General features: G+C 39.4%; 1 protein-coding gene across 25 annotated transcripts in view; it reads left to right on the top strand.

Annotated features, from left to right (window-relative positions):
- ANK2 (ankyrin 2) overlaps window positions 1-21,952 on the top strand; it is a 700,765-nt gene that overhangs the window by 490,843 nt on the left and 187,970 nt on the right. For all 25 annotated transcript variants that reach the window (XM_070371962.1, XM_070371966.1, XM_070371983.1 and 22 more), the window contains one exon: window positions 19,529-19,627. In XM_070371962.1, coding sequence (XP_070228063.1) covers window positions 19,529-19,627 — 99 coding nt within the window. The remainder of the gene's footprint in view (window positions 1-19,528; window positions 19,628-21,952) is intronic.

The raw sequence follows: 21,952 nt of genomic DNA, 5'->3' as shown, positions 1-21,952 counted from the left end.
GTTGGTGGCCTGATACTTCATCAATCGGCAGAGACAAATGTAAGGGAGACACTCCCCTGAGTTTACAAATACAGGAAGAGTCCATAAGTGGTTAAGTGATGTCCCCAGGGTCACAGAGGTCTGTTCTCTTTCAGCTTTTAATCTTCCTGAGATGTTTGAATCTGCCCTTCCAAATTTGCCATGGTGCTGCCCTTTATTTTAAAGCTCAAATCTTTTTTAATCTAATGTTGCTGGTATAAATGGGACCTTATTCATCCACAGATTAGCATAATATGCAGTTAAAGGAACTTTTAAGTCAAAGAGCACCACCACCAGGATTACTACTAAAACTCAAATAAAATATAGAACAGAAATAATTCCCAAACATCCAGGAGAACAAAAGAGGCAACTTGTTAGCCAAAGTATTGCTATTTCTAAATATAGAAAATCTCAAAGCTAACATTGCATATCTTGCTCATAAGCCTGAGCTTCTGGGGAGCATTATGACATGTAACATAGAAACCAGGACTTTCTGTACCCTGTTGTATTTCTCAATGAAAGGCAATCTGGGCTGCACCAGCTTTCCAAAAATACCATGTGTGTTGGCGTGCTAGATTCCTTAAACTAAAATATGGATGAAATTCCTTTTCTTTATAAAATTGGTCTCATAACTACCATGAAAATTTTGATATTTAATTGAAAAATGCCATTTGGCTTCTACTTTCATTTGAAGGACATGAGGAAAATGCAAAATTTGGCATAAGATAGATTTCTTTAAAAAAAAAAAGAACTGAATTTTCATTTTTCTCTTTTCAAAGAAGTCACAATTTTGTTAACTTTCATTTTTCTTAAAAGATGAAGCTGGTAATGTATTTATTTTTTATCTCTTGTACATTCAGAAAAAGAGAGTAAATCTTGGCTTTGGCTCCCTATTTTTGAAACTCATGTGTACTTATTTTATATTTACTTAGTAATTGTTCATAAGATAATATTGCAAACAAAGTTAACATCTAGATATTAAAAATAGCCTCTATGACCTTTTCATAAGATTTTATAGCCACTTTGTGGCTCAGACCGTAAAGAATCCGCCTGTAATGCAGGAGACCTGTGTTTGATCCCTGGGTTGGGAAGACTCCCTGGAGGCGGGCATGGCAATCCAGTCCAGTATTCTTGGCTGGAGAATCCCCATGGACAGAGGTGTCTGGCGGCTACAGTCTATGGGGTCACAAAGAGTCGAACATGACTGAGCAACTACGCACAGCACATACATCAATGAAAGCCTCTGAAGGTTCAGATACTTTCACCATGTACAAAATTTATTGGTTCCACAGCAATGACTTCAGAATGAAGGATATCACGTATCATTTATTGGACATAATTCTAATTATTACCTTAAAGGTTAACAGTTCTTAAAGCGTTCTGATTTTTGACCTTGACATGTTTACCACTGAAGTGATAAAGTGCTAAATATCAATTACAGCCTACGTTTCATTTCTCAAAAGCAGAGGGCAATGTCGGCGCACCCACAGTGACTTTATCATAAGCTCACATAGTTAGGACTCAGACCACACACCCTTTTTGGAGGCCACATTAAAAATGTGGGTGCTGAAATCCAAATTCTCATTTTAGCCACCTCTCAGCTACCTGACCCTGGGCAATCAGCTTCTCCAGGACTCAACTGTTTTCTCAACATAACATAGTGATCATAGTAACACTGAAGTCATAGGGCTTTTGTGATAATTAAATATGATGTTTGCCAAATGCAAGCATTTTAAAAATATTAGCAAATTATAATCCTTGTTACAGTGTAATATTTTTAGATTGATTCTCAACCTGAGCTTTAGTAAAAGTAGTGCTTGTTCTCATAGGCAGAACATAAAAGGTATTATCATAGCCTGTGTCATCAAATAGGCAAGATCCCATTTAGTAGCAATTTGGTAACAGTTACTGTTTATGTGAATTATTTTAAACTAAAATCTTTTTTGGAACAAAAATCTTTTTTATGAATGTCATTTGGTTCCATCTGGTCAGAACTTCTTTTTTAAAATGCCAAAAACAATTTTTAGCCTTGGACTTTATAAAGATAAAAAGAAAAATGAATAGCTGAGAACTGAATTCATAAAATTAATGGAATATCAAAATGAACTACACACAGTTTTCTAACAAGTTAAATGAGGTACAAATATTTGTACAAATAATCTAGGTGTATATCTATGAGTTAATTGTGACACCTCACTTAGAGGAAGCAAAAGGTGGTGCATTTTTCTGGTTCAGGTTAACCTTTTGTTATATAACTTTTTGTATAATAACTTTTGTTATTATTTGTTAACCTTTTGTATAATAACTCTTTTGTTATTGGATTCTGCATCATTCTCTGATTTTCTTCAATACATTAATACTAATTCTTGCTTTATACTGACTAGTGTTGACTCACACTGGATTTGAATGATGTCTCCCAAATAATTTGAGCACTTAGAATTTTTAGTTTCAGAGATAAGTCATTCAATGTAAAGAAATTCCAGTAGAGACTTTTCCTCAGCTACTTCTCCATAGATCTAAAAAGCTTCGTATGTATAACCACACAGATTTACGAAACGTTTGAAATGTAACCCTTCTTTCACTTTAAAACAGCTTTCCCTGGTGGCTCAGATGACAAAGAGTCTGCCTGCAATGCAGGAGACCCGAGTTCGATCTCTGGGTCAGGAAGATCCCCAGGAGAAGGAAATGGCAACCTGCTCCAGTACTCCTGCCTGGAGAATCCCATGGACAGAGGAGTCTGGTGGGCTACAGTCCATGGAGTAGCATAGAGTCAGAGAAGACTGAGCAACTAACACTTTCACACTTTTCATTTAAAAACTCCCAAGGGTAGCTTCCTGCAGATTATTCCTGTGACTGTCTTCTTAAGTACTTTGCTAAGTGATTTAGACTGAACAGAACAATTTATATTCTAAGAATATTCTTCAGTGCTTGCTTTCTATGACTTAAAAGATGTTGATTTTTAAACATACCAAGCAGGCAGTCGCTCATTCCTCCCTAGGTCATCTCAGATTTTACCCTCATAGCAGTCTTTCTGCCAGTCTGAATGCAAGCTTCCCATTTGTTTATCTGTTTATTCAAGCACATATTGTGTGTTTCCTATGTGGCAGGCAGAATTTTGGTGCCATGAAGGGAGAGGCGAAACCCTGCCCTCACGGAGCTTACAGTCTGCCTGAGAGGACAGAGATGGTCACCAAGGGAAAAAGTAAAATATGTGGGAAGAGAGATGGCAGTAGATGACAGAGAGAAAAATACAGCCAGGACAAAGAGAGGGAGGGGGGATGGAGAGCAGCATATTATTGAAGGCAGGATGGTTAGAAGACCTGAAAGAGTTGAACAAGGAAACTCGGCTTTGTTTGGAGGGAGTACATTTTATTTTATTTTTTACTCTTTATTGAAGTGTAATTGCTTTACAGTGTTGTGTTAGTTTCTGCTGTACAGAAAAGGAAACCAGCTCTAAGTACTTATATCCCCTCTTTTGGGGGTTTGCTTTAGGTCACCACAGAGCACAGAGTAAACTTCCCCAAGCTCTACAGTAGGTTCTCATTAGTTATCTACTTTATCCATAGTATCAATAGTGCATATATGTCAATCCCAGGCAGTGCATTTTAAAAGAAGCCTTGGCAGAGAGAAAGCCCCAAAGAAGGAGTGTGCCTGGCATGTTCAAGACCAGTGTAGCTGGAGTAGCATGATGGAGGGGAAGAGAAGGTCAGGGGAGAATCTGAGGCAGCACCAAAGAGCATATAGGCTATTTCAGGAACTTTGGCTTTAATTTGAGAGAAGAGGATTGATTTGAACTGTGGTGTTGGAGAAGACTCTTGAGAGTCCCTTGGACTGCAAGGAGATCCAACCAGTCCATTCTGAAGGAGATCAGCCCTGGGATTTCTTTGGAAGGAATGATGCTAAAGCTGAAACTCCAGTACTTTGGCCACCTCATGCGAAGAGCTGACTCATTGGAAAAGACTCTGATGCTGGGAGGGATTGGGGGCAAAAGGAGAAGGGGACGACAGAGGATGAGATGGCTGGATGGCATCACTGACTCAATGGACGTGGGTCTGAGTGAACTCCGGGAGTTGGTGATGGACAGGGAGGCCTGGCGTGCTGCGATTCATGGGGTCCCAAAGAGTCGGACACGACTGAGCGATTGAACTGAACTGAACTGAATAGCAAAGACAGGGCATAAACTGACTTTATGTTGAAAAGTAGCCCTTAAACTGAAAGGGAGCAAGGGCAGAAGGAGGAAATGCTTTGGAATACTTTATGAAGAAGGAATGTTACTCTTTACACAGAAGCATACATTCAGTTCAGTTCAGTTCAGTCGCTTAGTCGTGTCCGGCTCTTGGCGACCCCATGAATCGCAGCACACCAGGCCTCCCTGTTCATCACCAACTCCCGGAGTCTATTCAAACTCATGTGCACAGAGTTGGTGATACCATCCAGCCATCTCATCCTCTGTCATCCCCTTCTCCTCCTGCCCCCAATCCCTCCCAGAATCAGGGTCTTTTCCAATGAGTCAACTCTTCACATGAGGTGGCCAAAGTATTGGAGTTTCAGCTTTAGCATCAGTCCTTCCAGTGAACACTCAGGACTGATCTCCTTTAGGATGGACTGGTTGGATCTCCTTGCAGTCCAAGGGACTCTCAGGAGTCTTCTCCAACACCACAGTTCAAAAGCATCAATTCTTTGGTGCTCAGCTTTCTTCACAGTCGAACTCTTACATCCATACAATACCACTGGAAAAACCATGGCCTTGACTAGATGAACCTTTGTTTGCAAAGTAATGTCTCTGCTTTTGAATATGCTATCTAGGTTGGTGATAACTTTCCTTCCAAGGAGTAAGCGTCTCTTAATTTCATGGCTGCAATCACCATCTGCAGTGATTTTGGAGCCCCGGAAAATAAAATCTGACACTGTTTCCACTGTTTCCCCATCTATTTGCCATGAAGTGATGGGACCAGATGCCATGATCTTAGTTACACTTCTTTAATACTTTAGGTGAGAGATGAGGTGTTCTGTTCTAAGGCATCAGGCAGGAGAGATATGAGAAGTGGTTGGAGTCTGGATATATTTTTAAGATAGAGCTGATAAATGTTGTTGATGGATTTAATGTAGTCTGAGAGCCAAAGAGAGATGTTGGGGATGAAGATTGGGGCTGTAAGGAGACTAATGAGGGTTGAAGATTTGTTACTGGAGAGGAGAGAGAAGTTGTGAAATAATCATCTCAGAGACTGGAAGAGAGTGATGAAGGGTAACCGAATGGTTGTGTGTGTATGTGCTCATTTGCTAAGTCGTATCTGAGTCTCTGTGACTCCGTGGACTGTAGCCTACCAGGTTCCTCTGTCTATGGAATTTTCCACTCAAGAATACTGGAGGGGTTGCCATTTCCTTCTGCAGGGGATCTTCCCAACCCAGGGATTAAACCCAAGACTCTCCCGTGTTTCCTGCCTTGGCAGGTGAATTCTTTACCACTGCACCGCCTGCAAAGTGAATGGTTGCCAAGCAGCGAAGTAGAATGAGTGGAAACAACAGGAGTTGGGGATGAAGGTTGGGGTCACAAGGATAGTGGAAGTTAAAAGCTTCATTAACTGAAATGGGAAAGAATGTGATTTTAGCAGGTTTAAGGAAATAATCATAAGTTCAGCTGTGAATATAAGTTCAATTCATCTATTTGATATCCAAAATGTTGAGCATGTAGTTGGGCATATGAGTCTTGGGTTTGGAGGAGAGCTTTTTACCAGAGATACATATTTTGGAGCATTCAGTGTTACAGATGTTATATAAAGCCATGATACCGGACCATGTCACCAAAACAATATGTGAAAATTATGTGAGAAAACTGAAGAGGTCCAAGGACTGAGCCTTGGGACATTCCAACTCTTAGAGGTCAGGAAGATGAGGTGGAGCTGGGAAGGAGAAAGGGGGAAAGTGCCCCGAAAAGTGGGAGAAAACCTGGAGTTGTGGTGTCCAGGAAACCAAGTGAAAGGTTTATTTTCAGGTGGAGAAAAATGTTCTGTAAAACACTGTTCAAATAAGCTGAAGAAGGGAACAAGAGCCTTAGTAAAGTGGTGATAGCTAATGACTTGATTAAAGCTTTCCTGGTTGCCTGGTGGGGTAAACGTCTGACTGGAGTTGATTCAGTCGAAACGGGAAGACCAGATACTACTGCATGGACTCTATAAAGGGAAGGAGAAAACGGAGGAGGCAGCTGGAAGAGGAAGTAGAATCAAGAGAGGCTTTTTAAAAAACAATATGAGATAAATTATAGCATTTTTGTCTCATTAATGGAAAAAATAAGCAGAAGGGGGAGAAGTCAATGAGGCATGAGAGAGAAGAGAGAAATGCTGGATGCTGTCCTAAGGTGGGTAAAAGGGGATGGGGCCTGGTATACACATGGGGATTTGGCCTTTGCTAAGAACAGGGATAGTTCAGGAAAAGGGAAGGGTTTATGGATAAAAAAGCAAGAAGCACTTTGGATGAGGTGCTCGGAGCTGGATGTGGAATGGAAGTTCTTTTCCATTGCTTCTATTTTTTTTTTAGTGAAATCTGAATGAAGGTCATCAGCAGAGAGGAGAGATGGGAGAGAGGCAGTATTGGAGATTGAGGAGAGAGAAGATGTGAAATAATCACCTAGGGGAATGGGAGAAACAGTAACAGAGTATGATTGCCAGGCAGCATGATGAGCAAGCTTGTATGCATGGGTTCTTCTGCAGCCGCATTCAGACGTGGTGTCAGATGGAGAGGTCCATCACCAGGAATGTGGTTCAGCTAAGCATGTGTGGTATAGCTAGAGAAGGCCAAGCCAACTGTGGATACCTGCAATGGAATGAATAAAATTATAAAGATTATGCATGGAATTTAGGCTGCGTGAGGAAAGAAATGGACACAGTGAAGAGGTGAACAAACTCTAGGTGTCAGGGACTGAAGGATTGCTGGATTTGGGTCAGGATATTGGCAAGAGAGTAAATGGTAGCGAACAGATTCAATACTTGAAGTTGAAATCCTGGAGGAAGATTATGTTACTGGGAATGACTGTGGAGAGAGTAGATGAGGTAGAGAGAAGGAAACATTATTGATAGAGAAATCAGGAACCTGACTGTGGTTTTGGAAAAACCACCTTCATATTTGTTGGAAAAAGTGGCAATAAACTAGAAGCTAAAATCTTCAAGAGATGAGGATGGAATCTGAAAGATACAGGCTGATGGCATCTGGAGATTTATGTAAAAGGAGAAGGAAAAATAGTTTTGAAGAGCAGTGAGGAGCAAGAAGCATCAGCACAGCTCCACCAAGTCCAGTGGTTAACTGGGGCATGGGGGATGAATATAATATTGAGTGGACTTCAGGGAAGCAGTGGTTTTGTGTTTCAATTAGAACACAAAGGTTAAAAGGAATGTTTAGAGAAGAGATTTAAGGCACTGCTAATAACCACATGCATGTGTTCTAGAAGACCTTGTGTAAGAGTTTCAGAATATGGGAGGTGATCAGAGATGATCAGAAAAAGGGACACGTATGGGGGTTGCATTTGGAGGGAAGAGGATTGACCTGGTGACTGGCATACACAAAGATAAAGGGTATGCTAAGTTTTGTTAAATTTAGTCTATATGGTCCCAACCAGATAGTGATGGTGAGATTGTGAAAGTTGTCTGGAAAAAGATGTGAGGTAGTGGGGGGTCTAACCAGGAGCCCACAGAGCTCTGGAGTCCTGCCTTGATTTTGGCTGTGGAGGGTCAAGAGAGGGAAGATCTTTATCCAAACATATATTCAATAGAGCTGTTCAGATACACACAGCAACCAAACACAGGTGGTTTGTGAAGTGAGATGTATTTAGATGCCATTCTTGCTTAGTCATTTTTCTGCTTGGTTTCTTTCCTTGTGCCATTAAAAATCAGCCAGCCCTTTTGCAGTAGCTGAGCTTTTGCCCACTCCTAGTCTAACAGTCTCTTTCTTTGCTAATCACTAGTTCCAGTCTTTTCCCATGTTTCTATAGACATTTTCCAGGCCTTTACCATGCCTGTCTACTCTCGTAATTTTCTCTTTCTCCTTCTGTGTGTGTGTGTTTTGATGATTGTAAAGGAGCAACCCCAAATCCTAGGATCTCTAGTCTTCAAAGTCTTCTCTTAGGGATAAGGAGTAGGAAAGAAAAGGAAACCTTGTTTTCAGATGGTAACTTCTTCGGATTCTTAGAAATGAGGAAAACAGACATGCAGAAGAGAATTCAGCAGCTCCATGTGGTTGTCCATTGAACCGGACATGATCGGGAGCTACCTGTCGTTGATGAACCTGTGTCTGTACAGGTGTATAACTTGATGTAGGTGATTGATTTTAGTACCACACTGTTTTTTCTTCAGCCTCTTCCCTCAGAAATGAAAGGTCTTCAGGGTAGGATAAAACAGTCTAAAATGCAGATGAATAAGGGCTCATAAGGGCACACCTTGGAAAAGGTAATCCATGGCTCTTCCCTTCTTCTGACTCCCTTCACTGCCACCACCACCACCAAAAAAAGTTACCAACGATACAAAGAAGACAAGTACTTTGTGTAGGGTAGAGGGTGTGGTGGGGACAATCTGATATCAAACCCTGCACCTGATCATGTATACAAACCCATTGCTGGGGTGAGAGAAGGATGCTACTGCTCTTGGGAAAGAGGTTTATTGGAGAACGTGTGATGTGATATTTCCCTTAAGGAATGAAGGAAGATAGCAAAGTGCCCAAGGGAGGCAGGGGAGAGAAGTAGGGATGGAAGGAAGCAATTTATCAGGGAGATGAGAAAATATTTTCTCATCCAAAGCAACCAAAGAGAAGTTGCTTAAGAGATTTGCTGTTCAAGTTCTCTTTTTTTTTTCCCCCCCAATGGTCTTTCTTTTTTTTTTTTTTTATTTTATTTTATTTTTAAACTTTACATAATTGTATTAGTTTTGCCAAATATCAAAATGAATCCGCCACAGGTATACATGTGTTCCCCATCCTGAAAAACTAGCTATGATCTCTATAGCCTTTTTTAATGACTCCTTTTAGTGGGATTTTTATACCTCTAAAGAAGGCACTATATTCTTATTAACCATTTGTATCCAGAGCTAACAATTTAGCAAAACGCAGAAAGGAATGAATGCACAACCCACAAACAGAAAACTTGGAACATTAACAGCACAGGAAAATTAAGGGGTTTAAAAAGAGAAGTCCTTGAAGCATAGCAATCTAAATATGGTTACTGACTTATATGAACCAGCTCACAAAGGATGATTTATAAGCTAAAATCTAAGCTTCAGTGTTGTTCAGTGAAAAGTGTACTTTGCTGGAAGGCCTGGCACACAATAGCTTTCCAATTAATATTCACTAAGTGAATAATTGAATAAATATGGATATTGAGCCATTCTCCTAAATCATTCTGAATCTCATATTACCCAGTCATGAAATGGGAAATAACACCTGTGGTATTAAGTAATACTTTATTGCATGCCGGGTACATGCTCATCACTGTCTATGTACTTCATATATGTAACGTTCACAATGTAGTTCTCTTCCTCAAAGCAAGACTACTTTAGGCTAAAACGATATCGGAGAAAACCCACTGTGTTGCACACACTTATTCAGGGGACCAAATTATGGCTGTGTCAGTTGCAGTTGGATAGAAGTTAACAAAAAAGTTGGGCTGGCCACAGTTACTGATTTCACTCAAGCTAGAGTAGCTGGATGGACAAATTCTGGATAAATTCTAACAAGTGTATTCCTTCCAGTATGATCAATATTGTCATTATTCGTTTCAGGTAATTTACAATTCTCTGGGACATAGTAAAGCCTCTAATGCTTATGAAGGTTGTTTTATTTCAATTGGAGGATAATTGCTTTACAATGTTGTGTTGGCTTCTGCTGAACAACAGCCGCCATCAGTCATAATTATATATGCAGGGTCCTCCCTCCTGAGCCTCATTCCCCTCTCCCATCCCACACCTCTAGGCCATCACAGAGCATCAGGCTGAGCTCCTTGTGTTACGTAGCAGCTGCCTCCTACGTGCTTCCTTTTACACATGATAGTGTATGATGTCTCTACTACTTTCTCTGTCAGTCCCACCTCTCTCCTTCCCCTGCTTTGTCCACAAGTCTGTTCCCTATGTCTGCATCTCCATTTCTTCCCTGTAAACAGGTTCATCAGTACTCTTTTTCTAGATTCCACATATATATATGGATTATTATATTTGTTTTTCTCTGACTTCTATAACAGGCTCTAGGTTCATTCACCTCACAACTGACTCAAATTTGTTCCTTTTTATGGCTGAGTACTTCTTATCTTGCCTCCTCAAGCATCTGTTTTACTTTCTAAATGGAACAACCCAAGTTTCATTAGGTTATGTTTACAAACCATCTCTTGAGGCCCTATTTCTTCTACTTAGAGAAGGAGACTATTTTGAGAACCTTGAGAATCTATCTGTATGCTTCAGGTTCAGAAATACTGCATTAAAATTCATGTTCCTTTAAATGGAATCAATCACGAATATGAGAACAAGAAATTGCCTGATGATATTTAATTAAATGTGATTATCCAGATGATCCAGCATATATGTCTATTAACTTTAAGATTGGCACTTGCATGAAAATGCTAAATTAAAAAAGTTCTCAGAGAATTCAGAGATCCTTAAGAGCACATCCAAGAATTTCAGGTTGAGAAAAACCACTTTAAATATTTATCTCAGAGTCTAATTTGCTCTTATACATGTTAATGTTAACCAACTTCAGCCTCATAGAGTGTACTTTTCTTGATTGTATTTCCAAAGGCTAAAGGTGGATGTAATTGTTCCTGACTTGTCTGTGCACCTGTCTCATTCACTGACAAAATGCACAGTTATTGGGTGAATTAAGCAAACTCTTGTTTACCTCTGCATGGCACATACTATTTATTAGCTCATTCATTGTAAGAACATTACTGCAGTGGCCTTCCTCTTGTTCCAGGTACTATGTTAGGTGTAGAGTTTACAAGGTTGAATGGATTTGACTGTTGTTCATGAGAAACCTTGTTTCTCATAGAAGATAAACAGGAAACACAAAATACAATCAATTGTGAAAAGAAACAAATTTTGTGATTGTGTAAAGGATAAACTGACTAAGCCAGTGAGTGCATCTGAGACAAATCTGAAACTGATACCAAATGCAAATTGCAAGAATCATTTTCAGTTCAGTTCAGTTCAGTCGCTCAGTCGTGTCCAACTCTTTGTGACCCCATGAATCGCAGCACTCCAGGCCTCCCTGTCCATCACCAACTCCCGGAGTTCACCCAAACCCATGTCCGTTGAGTCGGTGATGCCATCCAGCCATCCATCCTCTGTCGTCCCCTTCTCCTCCTGCCACCAATCCCTCCCAGAATCAGGGTCTTTTCCAATGAGTCAACTCTTCGCATGAGGTAGCCAAAGTATTGGAGTTTCAGCTTTATCATCAGTCCTTCCAATGAACACCCAGGGCTGATCTCCTTCAGAATGGACTGGTTGGATCTCCTTGCAGTCCAAGGGACTCTTGAGTCTTCTCCAACACCACAGTTCAAAAGCATCAATTCTTCAGTGCTCAGCTTTCTTCACAGTCCAACTCTCACATCCATACATAACCACTGGAAAAACTATAGCCTTGAATCATTTTATTATGATGTAAAACAGAATGATGATGCGGTTCTTAGAGGACTGCTCTAAGCTAACTTGTTGTCTGAGGGTTCCCTCCTCTCTCTTCCCATAATCCTTTAGAGCCCAGTAAGCCAAATTTGGCTTATTTTTAATTAAAATTGTAAAATGGGGGGAGAGATGATTAATTATTAATTCCCTAATAACATTACTAGATTTTTTTATGGGTACCTTGAAATGTAGACTTGGTACCTAGAATGATGCTTGGCATATAATGCATGTACAAAACAGCTTAAATAGTTGAATAACTGATATTCAGTTATTAATTATTGAATTTAAGCCTTCTCTAGTCTATATTCATATAAAACTCTGTGCCAGGTTTAACAGTAGCAGGACACGGTGCAACTGGAATGAACCGTGTGGGACCTTTTAAGAATCTGTTCTCCTGCCTTACTTCCTTCCCTTGGAGATCCTGCTGCTCTTTCCCTCTCTCACTTCAATTTTACCCTTTACCCCTGAATGCATATCCAATTCAGGTTGTCCTACTAGGGGAGTTTTTTCATTTCATTTTTTAAAAAAGAGATTGCTGATTAATTCTGATGTGGACTCCTTCCCCTGCTTCCAGTCTTGCTAAATTCAATGTCAGAAGGAAAAGAGCCATGTTTTGAAAGTTTTCTGTCAAGATGAGTTGATTGAAAAGTTAAACGTGATAAATATACAAAGAAGAGACTTCATCTCATGGATACTTTCTTTAAATCATCTGGAAATTATACTCTCATTACTTGTCATTTCAGAACCAAAGAATTTTATTACTATATATAACTTAAAGGATCAACTACACTGAACCTGCTTAACCAACTAAGTTTGGCATGTACATGATACAGCAGTCTAGAACTCACTGTGGAATTCGTTTCTAATTTTGACACATTTAGACATTGTAAGTGTAGAGGCCTAGAGGAAATCATTTTTCTCCTTAACTGCTGACTTATTATCAAAGGCTGAGATATTTTTATTCTAAAAAATACCAAATAACAGTTGATGAGAAACTGAGGTCTAAAGAAAGTGAAATAAAATTATAAAACAGGGCCCATATAGTTTGCTTTTGTCTTGATTATAGAAGTGGAGTCTTGTTTCTAGAATCACCAGGTAGTTCATAACTCATAATGTTCAATTCAGGGTTAAATAAGGTAATGCAATTAAAAGCTTAGAGCCAAGCCTAACACATGAGTATAAATTTGAATAAGTTTTAGTTATTATTTAAATGATTTGCTGCTGACTTTTAATGTTTAAATTGCTTTAAACCATGATATTAGAATAAGTAGCTCAAGTAATTTTCTGTCTTTGAGTGTCATGGTAAGTCAGATGTCTTTCTTTAACACAAGTCAAATACTAAAATAATTTATCATTTCTTATAAAATTAAATTAACCAAAGAAATGAGACCATGTGAAAATGACATTTAAGTTAAGAGAGTTAAAACTGAGAAGTAAAATAGCAGTTCTTTGAATTATTGACAGGATGGCTACTAAGGGACCAGGTTCCCATCTGTTTTTTTTGGTTTCATTAGAATTCTAAAGAATAAAAATGAGGCTTCCCAGGTGGCTAAGTGGTAAAGAATCCACCTACCAATGCTGTAGACAGGGGTTCAACTCCTGGGTTGGGATGATCTCCTGAAACAGAAAATGGCAACCCACTCCAGTATTCTTGTCTGGGAAATCCCTTGGACAGAGAAGCCTGGTGGGGTACAGTCCATGGGGCTGCAAAGAGGTAAACACGTCTGAGTGCCTAAGCACACACACGCTCGCACACACACAGACAGCAGGGCATTAAACACGTGTGTGTGTGTGTGTGTATGTGTGTGTGTGTGTGTCTAAGCACACAGAATTCAAAACACTTTTTAAAATAATCATTTCTGTTTAAATTAATAATTTTCCCAGCCCAGGTAAACATTATAGGTTAGACCCCAAACATTCAAAACTGGTTTGCACATGCTGTGCTGTGGGCTTTAAAGATGGAGAAAGGGGCCACCAGCCAAGGAATGCAGGTGGCCTCTAGACGCTAGAAAAGGCAAAGAAACTGTTCTACCCTAGAAGCTCTGGAAGGAAAACAGTGCTGCCGACACCATGATTTTAGCCCAGTGAAATTCGATTTGGACATCTGACTTTTAGAATGCCATTTGCTTGTGGTCCATTTCATGAAAGAAAAAATACTCAGTTCAGCTTATCATCCTTCAACGAAATCTCTGTGATAGAAAACAGAAGGAAAGACTTAGGAATATGTGTTAATTTATTACTTTTTGCATCTAACCTACACTTGCATATTACTTCATAGATTTCAAACAGAAACATACATTATTTTATATTCTCTTTTAAGTAGCTATCTGAAGTAAGCAGAGTGGAAATGTCCCCATTTCATACTAGTGAAGAAACTAAATTATATTGTCAGTAATGGAGAGACAGGACTGGGTTCCCTAATGTGTGTGTTGTCTACTATACCACAACCCTTCTTAGAACTCAAAATGTAGATGTCATTTAACTGTGATTCTGCCAGTATTTTAAAAATAAAGAAATCTTGTTTGTGCCAATGTCATTCATTTTATTTACATCACAACACTCATCTGAAATGAAAATTATTTTTGAAATTTTATGAAATTTGTGAAATTTTATTTCATAAATTCAAATGAACATATCATAAAAACCATTTTTCTCTTAGAATGATCTTTGTATCAGCTTTTTAACTTACTTATTGGTCTGAAACAACATTTTGTTTCCCCAAGATGCTCTCATGTTTTGGGTCTTCAAACTTTTCTTCTAATGTAGAGCAGTGTGCGTGTACACATACACACACAAGCACTGGTGCACACCGCATGCACACCCAATGCAGATGTGTGCACATGTGTGCATTTCAGTCACTCAGTCATGTCTGACTTTTTGCGACCCCATGGACTGCAGCACGCCAGGCTTCCCTGTCCTTCACCAGTTCTCAGAGCTTACTCAAACTCAAGTCCATCGAGTTGGTGATGCCATCCAACCATCTCATCCTCTGTTGTCCCCTTCTCTTCCCTCCTTCAATCTTTCCCAGCATCAGGGTCTTTTCCAATGAGTCAGTTCTTCACATCAGGTGGCCAAAGTATTGGAGTTTCAGTTTCAGCATCAGTCCTTCCAATGAATATTCAGAACTAATTTCCTTGAGGATGAGCTGGTTGGATCTCCTTGCAGTCCAAGGGACTCTCAAGAGTCTTCTCTAACACCACAGTTCAAAAGCATCAATTCTTCAGTGCTCAGTTTTCTTTATAGTCCAACTCTCTTATCCATACATGGCTATTGGAAAAACTGTAGCCTTGACTAGATGGACCTTTGTGGACAAAGTAATGTCTCTGCTTTTTAATATGCTGTCTAGGTTGGTCATAACTTTCCTTCCAAGGAGTAAGCTGCAGTCACCATCTGCAGTGATTTTGGAGCCCAAAGAAATAAAGTCTGCCACCATTTTCACTGTTTCTCCGTCTATTAGCCATGACGTGATGGGACCAGATGCCATGATCTTAGTTTCCTGAATGTTGAGCTTTAAGCCAACTTTTTCACTCTCCTCTTTCATCAAGAGGCTCTTTAGTTCTTCTTCACTTTCTGCCACAAGGGTGGTGTCATCTGCATATCTGAGGTTATTGATCTTTCTCCCAGCAGTCTTGATTCCAGCTTGTGCTTCTTCGAGCCCAGCATTTCGCATGATGTACTCTGCATATAAGTTAAATAAGCAGGGTAACAATATATAGCCTTGACATACTCCTTTCCCAATTTGGAACCAGTCTGTTGTTCATGTCCTGTTCTAACTGTTGCTTCTTGACCTGCATACAGATTTCTCAGGAGGCAGGTAAGGTGGTCTGGTATTCTCATCTCTTTAAGAATTTTCCACATGTGTACATGTGTATGTGTATGTAAAGCTTCACCAAAAAAACCCCAAATAATATCAACCCTTGCCATCCACAATGTACTCTGTTTTTCTTTGTTCTACTTCATGTTTTGAAATACATTGATTGGCAATCCATTAAATAGATTTTAGATGTACTTGTGCATGATAACCTACCGTTTGAAACACTAGTGTAGAGCTACATTGTTTTAACTTTTTTAAAAGCGTGAGTTTGGAAATCAGATCTAAGTTTGAGTTTTTTCTCTTCCTCTTCTTAACGGTAAGGATCTTTGAGGCAAGTCACTTGGAGTCTTAGGGTTTTAGTATCTTCATCTGTAAAATATTATAATGTGATATATGTAAAGTGTAGAATATAATAATGATATTTATGTCATAAGCTTATCTTTCATTCATTAAGTATTTATTTCTCAGCTCTGATAATATTTTCATTCTACTTGGTCTTGGTAAGATTTTGAAGGACTTCTGCAACTCTTTCTTCTCTCAGGTAACTCACCGTCATATTTAGTGTCTTTCTCTATCTTTGGGGATTGTACAATAGAAACATTTGATAGAGCTGGAAAGAGGAGAAGGACCAGTGGCCATAAAGGGAGCTACCAGCTAGGGGTGCTAGATAGGCCTTCCACTATGGTTGAAATGGAGAATAAGAAACAGGCTTTATAAAGTAGTATCTTCACAGCATTCGTATTCTCACTTTTCCCTATAAATTATCAATGAGTCACTAAATTTCAAGTCTCATTGTAAATATTTTTAAGTTAAAGACTCAGTAAATCCTCATTAAATATTCGTTTGGGAATTAAAAAGAAAGTCTTTAGGATTTGAGAATAACTCACTAACAAAACAAGATTCCTCTTGGATTATCCATAGGTTTATTTACTTATTAAATCAGAAATCTTTGGACATCAAAGACCCAGTGTTGTTCATTCGCTCAGTTGTGTCCAACTCTTTGTGACCCCATGGACTGCAGCACGCCAGGCTTCCCTATCCTTCACCATCTCCTAGAGCTCAAATTCATGTCCATTGAGTCAGTGATGCCATCTTGTCTCTCTGTCATCCCCTTCTCCTCCTGCCTTTGGTCTTTCCCATCATCAGGGTCTTTTCAGATGTTCAGCTCTTCACATCAGGTGACCGAAGTATTGGAGCATCAGTCCTTCTAATGAATATTCAGGATTGATTTCCTCTAGGATTGACTGGTTTGATCTCCTTGCAGTCCAAGGGACTCTCAAGAGCCTTCTCCAGCATCACGACTCAAAAGCATCTATTCTTCGACACAGTAAAATCAGTTAAACTGACAAAGATGACACATGCTTTACTTTTCCCTGTTTTCATGAAAACTGAATACATTCTTAATTGTGTCACACGGTGAGTACTCTTAGTTTAGAGCAGCCACCGTGAAAGAGATGGGAAAGGTGCAGGTAGATTCTGGATGAGTTTACCGAGTGGGAAGTGGATTAGGAATATGTAAACAGTCATTTTCATTTTGAGTTTGATTTTTTTCTTCCCATTATAGGTGATTCCTTTTATCAGTGTTATTTATGCTAATGGCAGAGTAAAACTCTAAATGGTGGTGTTTTATTTACTAAGTTGTGTCTGACTCTTTGTGACCCCTTGGACTCTAACCCACCAAACTCCTCTGTCCATGGGAACTTCCAGGCAAGAATACTGGAGTGGGTTGCTGTTACCTTCTCAAGAGGATATTCCTGACCCAAGCATCTCCTGCTTGGCAGGTGGATTCTTTACCACTGAGCCACTTGGGAAGCTTGAAACAGTAAATAGCATTTCACAATTATTTGTATCTCTATATGTGGGCATTTAGTTCCTTTTGAAAAGAGCTCCTGGTTTAGTGTCTGACACAGGAATCCCATTAAGAGTGGGGTTGGGATGGAGGTTAGGGACCAAGTTTTGCTTTCTCCTTTTATTTGCCTTTTGATGTATCCATTTACCCTCCATCTTTTTCTTTTAATATTTTTTAAGAACTCATATTTATTTGCAGTTGCCTCCTTTCAGATATTTAAATTTTAATGTTATTAAGGAAGGTATATAAGTTATACTTTTCAAACAGATTGAAGAACCTTTAACTCTACATGTAAGATTTGCAAAGTAGAATAGAGAAAGATTTGAAAAAGTCATGGACAAGTATATGCTAGTGCAGAAGCAATTTTCAGTAGTTTAATAATAAATATTTCAGGGCTGTTTGGGGCTGGAAACTATGCCATGGGTCCTCCTTTAGCACCTAGCACCTAGAGCTGATCACTTGGTTGGAACTTAGCAAACACTTGTTGATTAACTGCTAAGTTTGTATTAATTACAGATTTGTCCTAAGATGCAAAACAGTTTAATGGATTTCAATGCTTTTAACATTCAGTTATATTTAGCTGTTCTTGAATCTGTTCTCAACTTTTAGAAATAGGTTAATCTATGCATATTCTATATGTGTCAGAAGTGTAAACAATGGTCAGTGGCTCTATAAAATTTTTATTGACTGTTTTACCTGGGTTTTCATCCACTAGTTTTATATGATCATGGAAAAGCAGTCAATGGGCAAAATATCTCATAAAATCAGTAAGAGAAATGGGGAATAGAGCTTATTGTAAAATTTAATTGTAAATAAAATAGTACAATATTACTTTATATAGGCACTTAATAAAAGTGCTAATCAAAACAGGTAACTCTGTCCTTCGATTAATGTACACATGGTTGTTTCAAAGTAGTGGTAAGATCTTATTTTTTAACTATGTGGAATATTTAGTCATTCTGATGATATTATATAGAAATAGCATTATTCCAAAAGTTGTGTAGATCCAGGTGGTATCTTGCTTGGGATTCACAGGTGTATAAGCCCAATCAGTATTTTGCTCTCAGTAAGCCAGCTCAATGAATATTTTTTGATTGTTTCAAAAGACTCAAGTTCATATTTTTTTGCTTATTCCTTTTTTTCAAGTTCATATTCTTTTATCAACATTAGCTTACATAAAGCCAATATCAAAGAGTTATCAACAGTAGCCTGTTTTGGTTGGTCCGTATTCAGGATGCCGCCACAGGAAAGACATCAGCTGGCGGGTCAGCCTCACAATCCCTGGGTCCAGAAGGAGCCCTGGTCGTGGGCCCTGGTTCCAACAGCCAGGCGAGGGCAGCAAGGAATGTTTGAAAGAGATGTAGGCAGAGATGGCCCTGTTTTAGCAGGCAGTTCTTGGGCTCTGACAACCAGAATCCCAAGTATACCCTGCTTCACCCACAGTCCCCAGAGGAGAAGCAATGCAGGTCCCAGCAGTTCCAGTGACCTGCCCAATGATCACACCCCACACATACTAGCAGGCTCAACAGACTCTCCAGTTCCGGGCAGCCGTTGTAGCCACAGTGGTTCCTCCCATGGCGAATGACCCTCCTTTTGTGGACTCAGGGACATTTTGCCACGATTATTGGAGTCACCTGGACAGTCCAGTGGCTTGAGAAGCCCTGTCTCTGCCACCAGCAGCTGTGGCCCCCTCGAGGGCTCCTCTCCTGCATCCAGCCCTAATCCCCTGCATGCTACAGTGAGCACCATCTACTCTTTCCTCTGCAGCAGGTGGTCCTCACCTCATGGCCTTGCAGCTCCATCATTAGGCCCATGTGGGCCTCCTTTTCTGCCTGGGCCATCCCTGAACTACTTCTAACACTGCTTCCAATGGCTTGGAACCCTGGGCCCCTTCTCTGGGTTCCACAGCTGCTCTGAGACCTCTCTCAGAAGAGCCAGCAGCGCCTCAGGAGGTGGGCATTGGTTTGGGATTAATCCTGAAAGAGAAGGAAGGGGCAGTGATGATATTTACCTCTTTGCCTCTCTGAATCAAAACCATTGGAAATTAGTCTCTGTGAAATTAACAGCTTCAAGCTAATGCAAAAAGAGAGAAAATGAGAGGATCAGAGTCTGTCTGTCCTCTGGGTTTTATACTTGCTTAGATCAGCAACGGTGTGCCTCATCATCACTCCACTTCTGAGCCTTGTTGCTTTCTCCTTTCAGAATGGACTCAACGCGCTTCACCTGGCTGCCAAGGAAGGCCACGTGGGGCTAGTTCAGGAGCTGCTGGGAAGAGGGTCTGCTGTGGACTCTGCCACCAAGGTAATGTTTGTGCTGGTCATATTTATCCCATGGTAAAGAGGAAACAATTTAAAACTTCTTTACCTTGGCTGTGTATTTCAGAGGTTTGCAGGAACACCAAGATTCTTCACAATGCAGAACTGAAATTGAAACCCCTGTTCATTAAATCTTGCAGAGTTTGAATTGTTTCCTTTAGGGACTTAACAGAGACTAAAGAATTCTGTATCTTTAGTTTTCAATATTTTATCTTTTATTTTCTTGTTTGATTCACATAGAGACTAGATTACTATAATCCTCTATAGACAAAAGTACCTATTTTCCCAAGGCTAATTCATTTTTTAAAATAAATTGATGTAGTAAACTGCTTGATGGAAATGAACAAGTAATTTTCATGCTTTCAGTAAGTTGTTATAACTTTTAATATATTCATTTAACTTGATAAGAGAATATACAGATACTTTATACTCTAATGGAAAAGAGATTTTTGATCATAGGTTGAATTATTAGGGTAAAACTACATTTTTGTCACTATAAGGTGAGTTTGTAAAGAAATTGGGCTCATTTTTAAAGGAGTTTATAAGATGCTCGGTACACTAGTACCTGTTACTTGTTGATGCTGTTTTTGGTAAATATATTTGAACTTTGGGGGATCATTTCAGAAACAAGTATTTTATAAAATATCGTCAGTGGTGACAAATCTTTATCTTTAGAAGGTGAAAATTTAATTTGGAAAAAAAAAAAAACCCATAGCCAATCAGAGTCAAGCCTGTTGACTAGGGCTGAATTATGACAATTTGATTGTGTGTGATGCAGAGAGAGGTTGCAGGCACCCCAACCCCCAGCTGGGTCATTAGCCTAGTCAGGAATAAACAAAAAGAGTGCTGGAGTAAATTAGAAATATGACCATTTAACCTGAATTTCCAATACCTCATGCGTAATTGCCAAAATGTGGACTGACACTACTCCCACTGTATACAGCCATTCCATTGGAAATACAGCCATTCCACTGGAAATAAAAAAACACAACCAAGTGAAAAACTCTTTGGCAATTCCAAAGAAGTTAAAATATAAGTTCACCATATGCAAGAAATTGCTTACTTTTAAGTCTAAAGAGAGAATAAACATCTTTAACATTTCTCTTGACGTCAAATAAATGTTAAATATTTAAAGAATGTAAATTTTAACCTATATCAAATTATTTGGTTCCCCTGAGTTGTCTATATTAATGTATTCATTAAAGCAACTGCTTTTTCTAGCTTAACTGTTTATTATCATTTGTTTCCTTTTCTTTAAACTCGATGTTTTAAAATACAGGTTCATTTTTAATCACAGGTTACAACAATTGTAGAGGTTTAGATCCAGAAGCGAGTCTCACTGAAACTCCTCATTTGAAGGGAAGGCAACTGAGCCTCCAATATAGTATGTGAGTGGTAAAGGTCCACAGTGAATTAGTGGCGAAAAAAGAACCAGTTTCCAAAATTTATGACCTTTTTCCCCCAAAATTTATGACTTTGAATGTACAGATTTTTTTAAAATGATTTTATTTATTTATTTTTGACTACGCTGGGCCTGCATTGCTGTGTGGGTTTTTCTCTAGTTGCGATGTGTGGGCTCCTCATTGTGGTGGCTTCTCTTGATGTGGAGCATAGGCTCCAGAGTGCACAGGGCTTTGCTACATGTCAGGGGCTGCTGCTGCTGCTGCTGCCGCTGCTAAGTCGCTTCAGTCGTGTCCAACTCTGTGCAACCCCATAGACAGCAGCCCACCAGGTTCCCCCGCCCCTGGGATTCTCCAGGCAAGAACACTGGAGTGGGTTGCCATTTCCTTCTCCAATGCATGAAAGTGAAAAGTGAAAGTGAAGTCGCTCAGTCATGTCCGACCCTCAGCGACCCCATGGACTGCAGCCTTCCAGGCTCCCCTGTCCATGGGATTTTCCAGACGAGTACTGGAGTGGGGTGCCATTGCCTTCTCCGGATCTTCCTGGATCAGGGATCAAATCTGTGTCTGCTGCATTGTCAGGTGGATACTTGACCACTGAGCCACCAGGGAAGCCCCAGATTTGTTTTTTATTTTTTATAATTGTTTTAATGATGTCATAGGCCTTTTTTAATGTCTTAGCCTTTATTTTCTTTTCATGATGGTTTCAAAATTTTTTTCATTTTTGTTTAGTACTCTTTTTTTTTTTTTTTTTTTTTGTTTAGTACTCTTAATGGTAACTTTTTGATGTAGCTAATGGTTGAAATTGTTGGTAATATCGTGTAGTACATGTAAAATTTATTATTTTATTCCCCAAATATTTTGAACACCTATGTGCTCTGGTGACTCAAAATACAACTGTGAATTGTCAT

Source organism: Bos mutus, chromosome 6 (genome assembly GCF_027580195.1).
Source record: "Bos mutus isolate GX-2022 chromosome 6, NWIPB_WYAK_1.1, whole genome shotgun sequence".
Classification (NCBI taxonomy): Eukaryota; Metazoa; Chordata; class Mammalia; order Artiodactyla; family Bovidae; genus Bos; species Bos mutus.
This window is presented reverse-complemented; position numbering and strand designations above follow the sequence as displayed.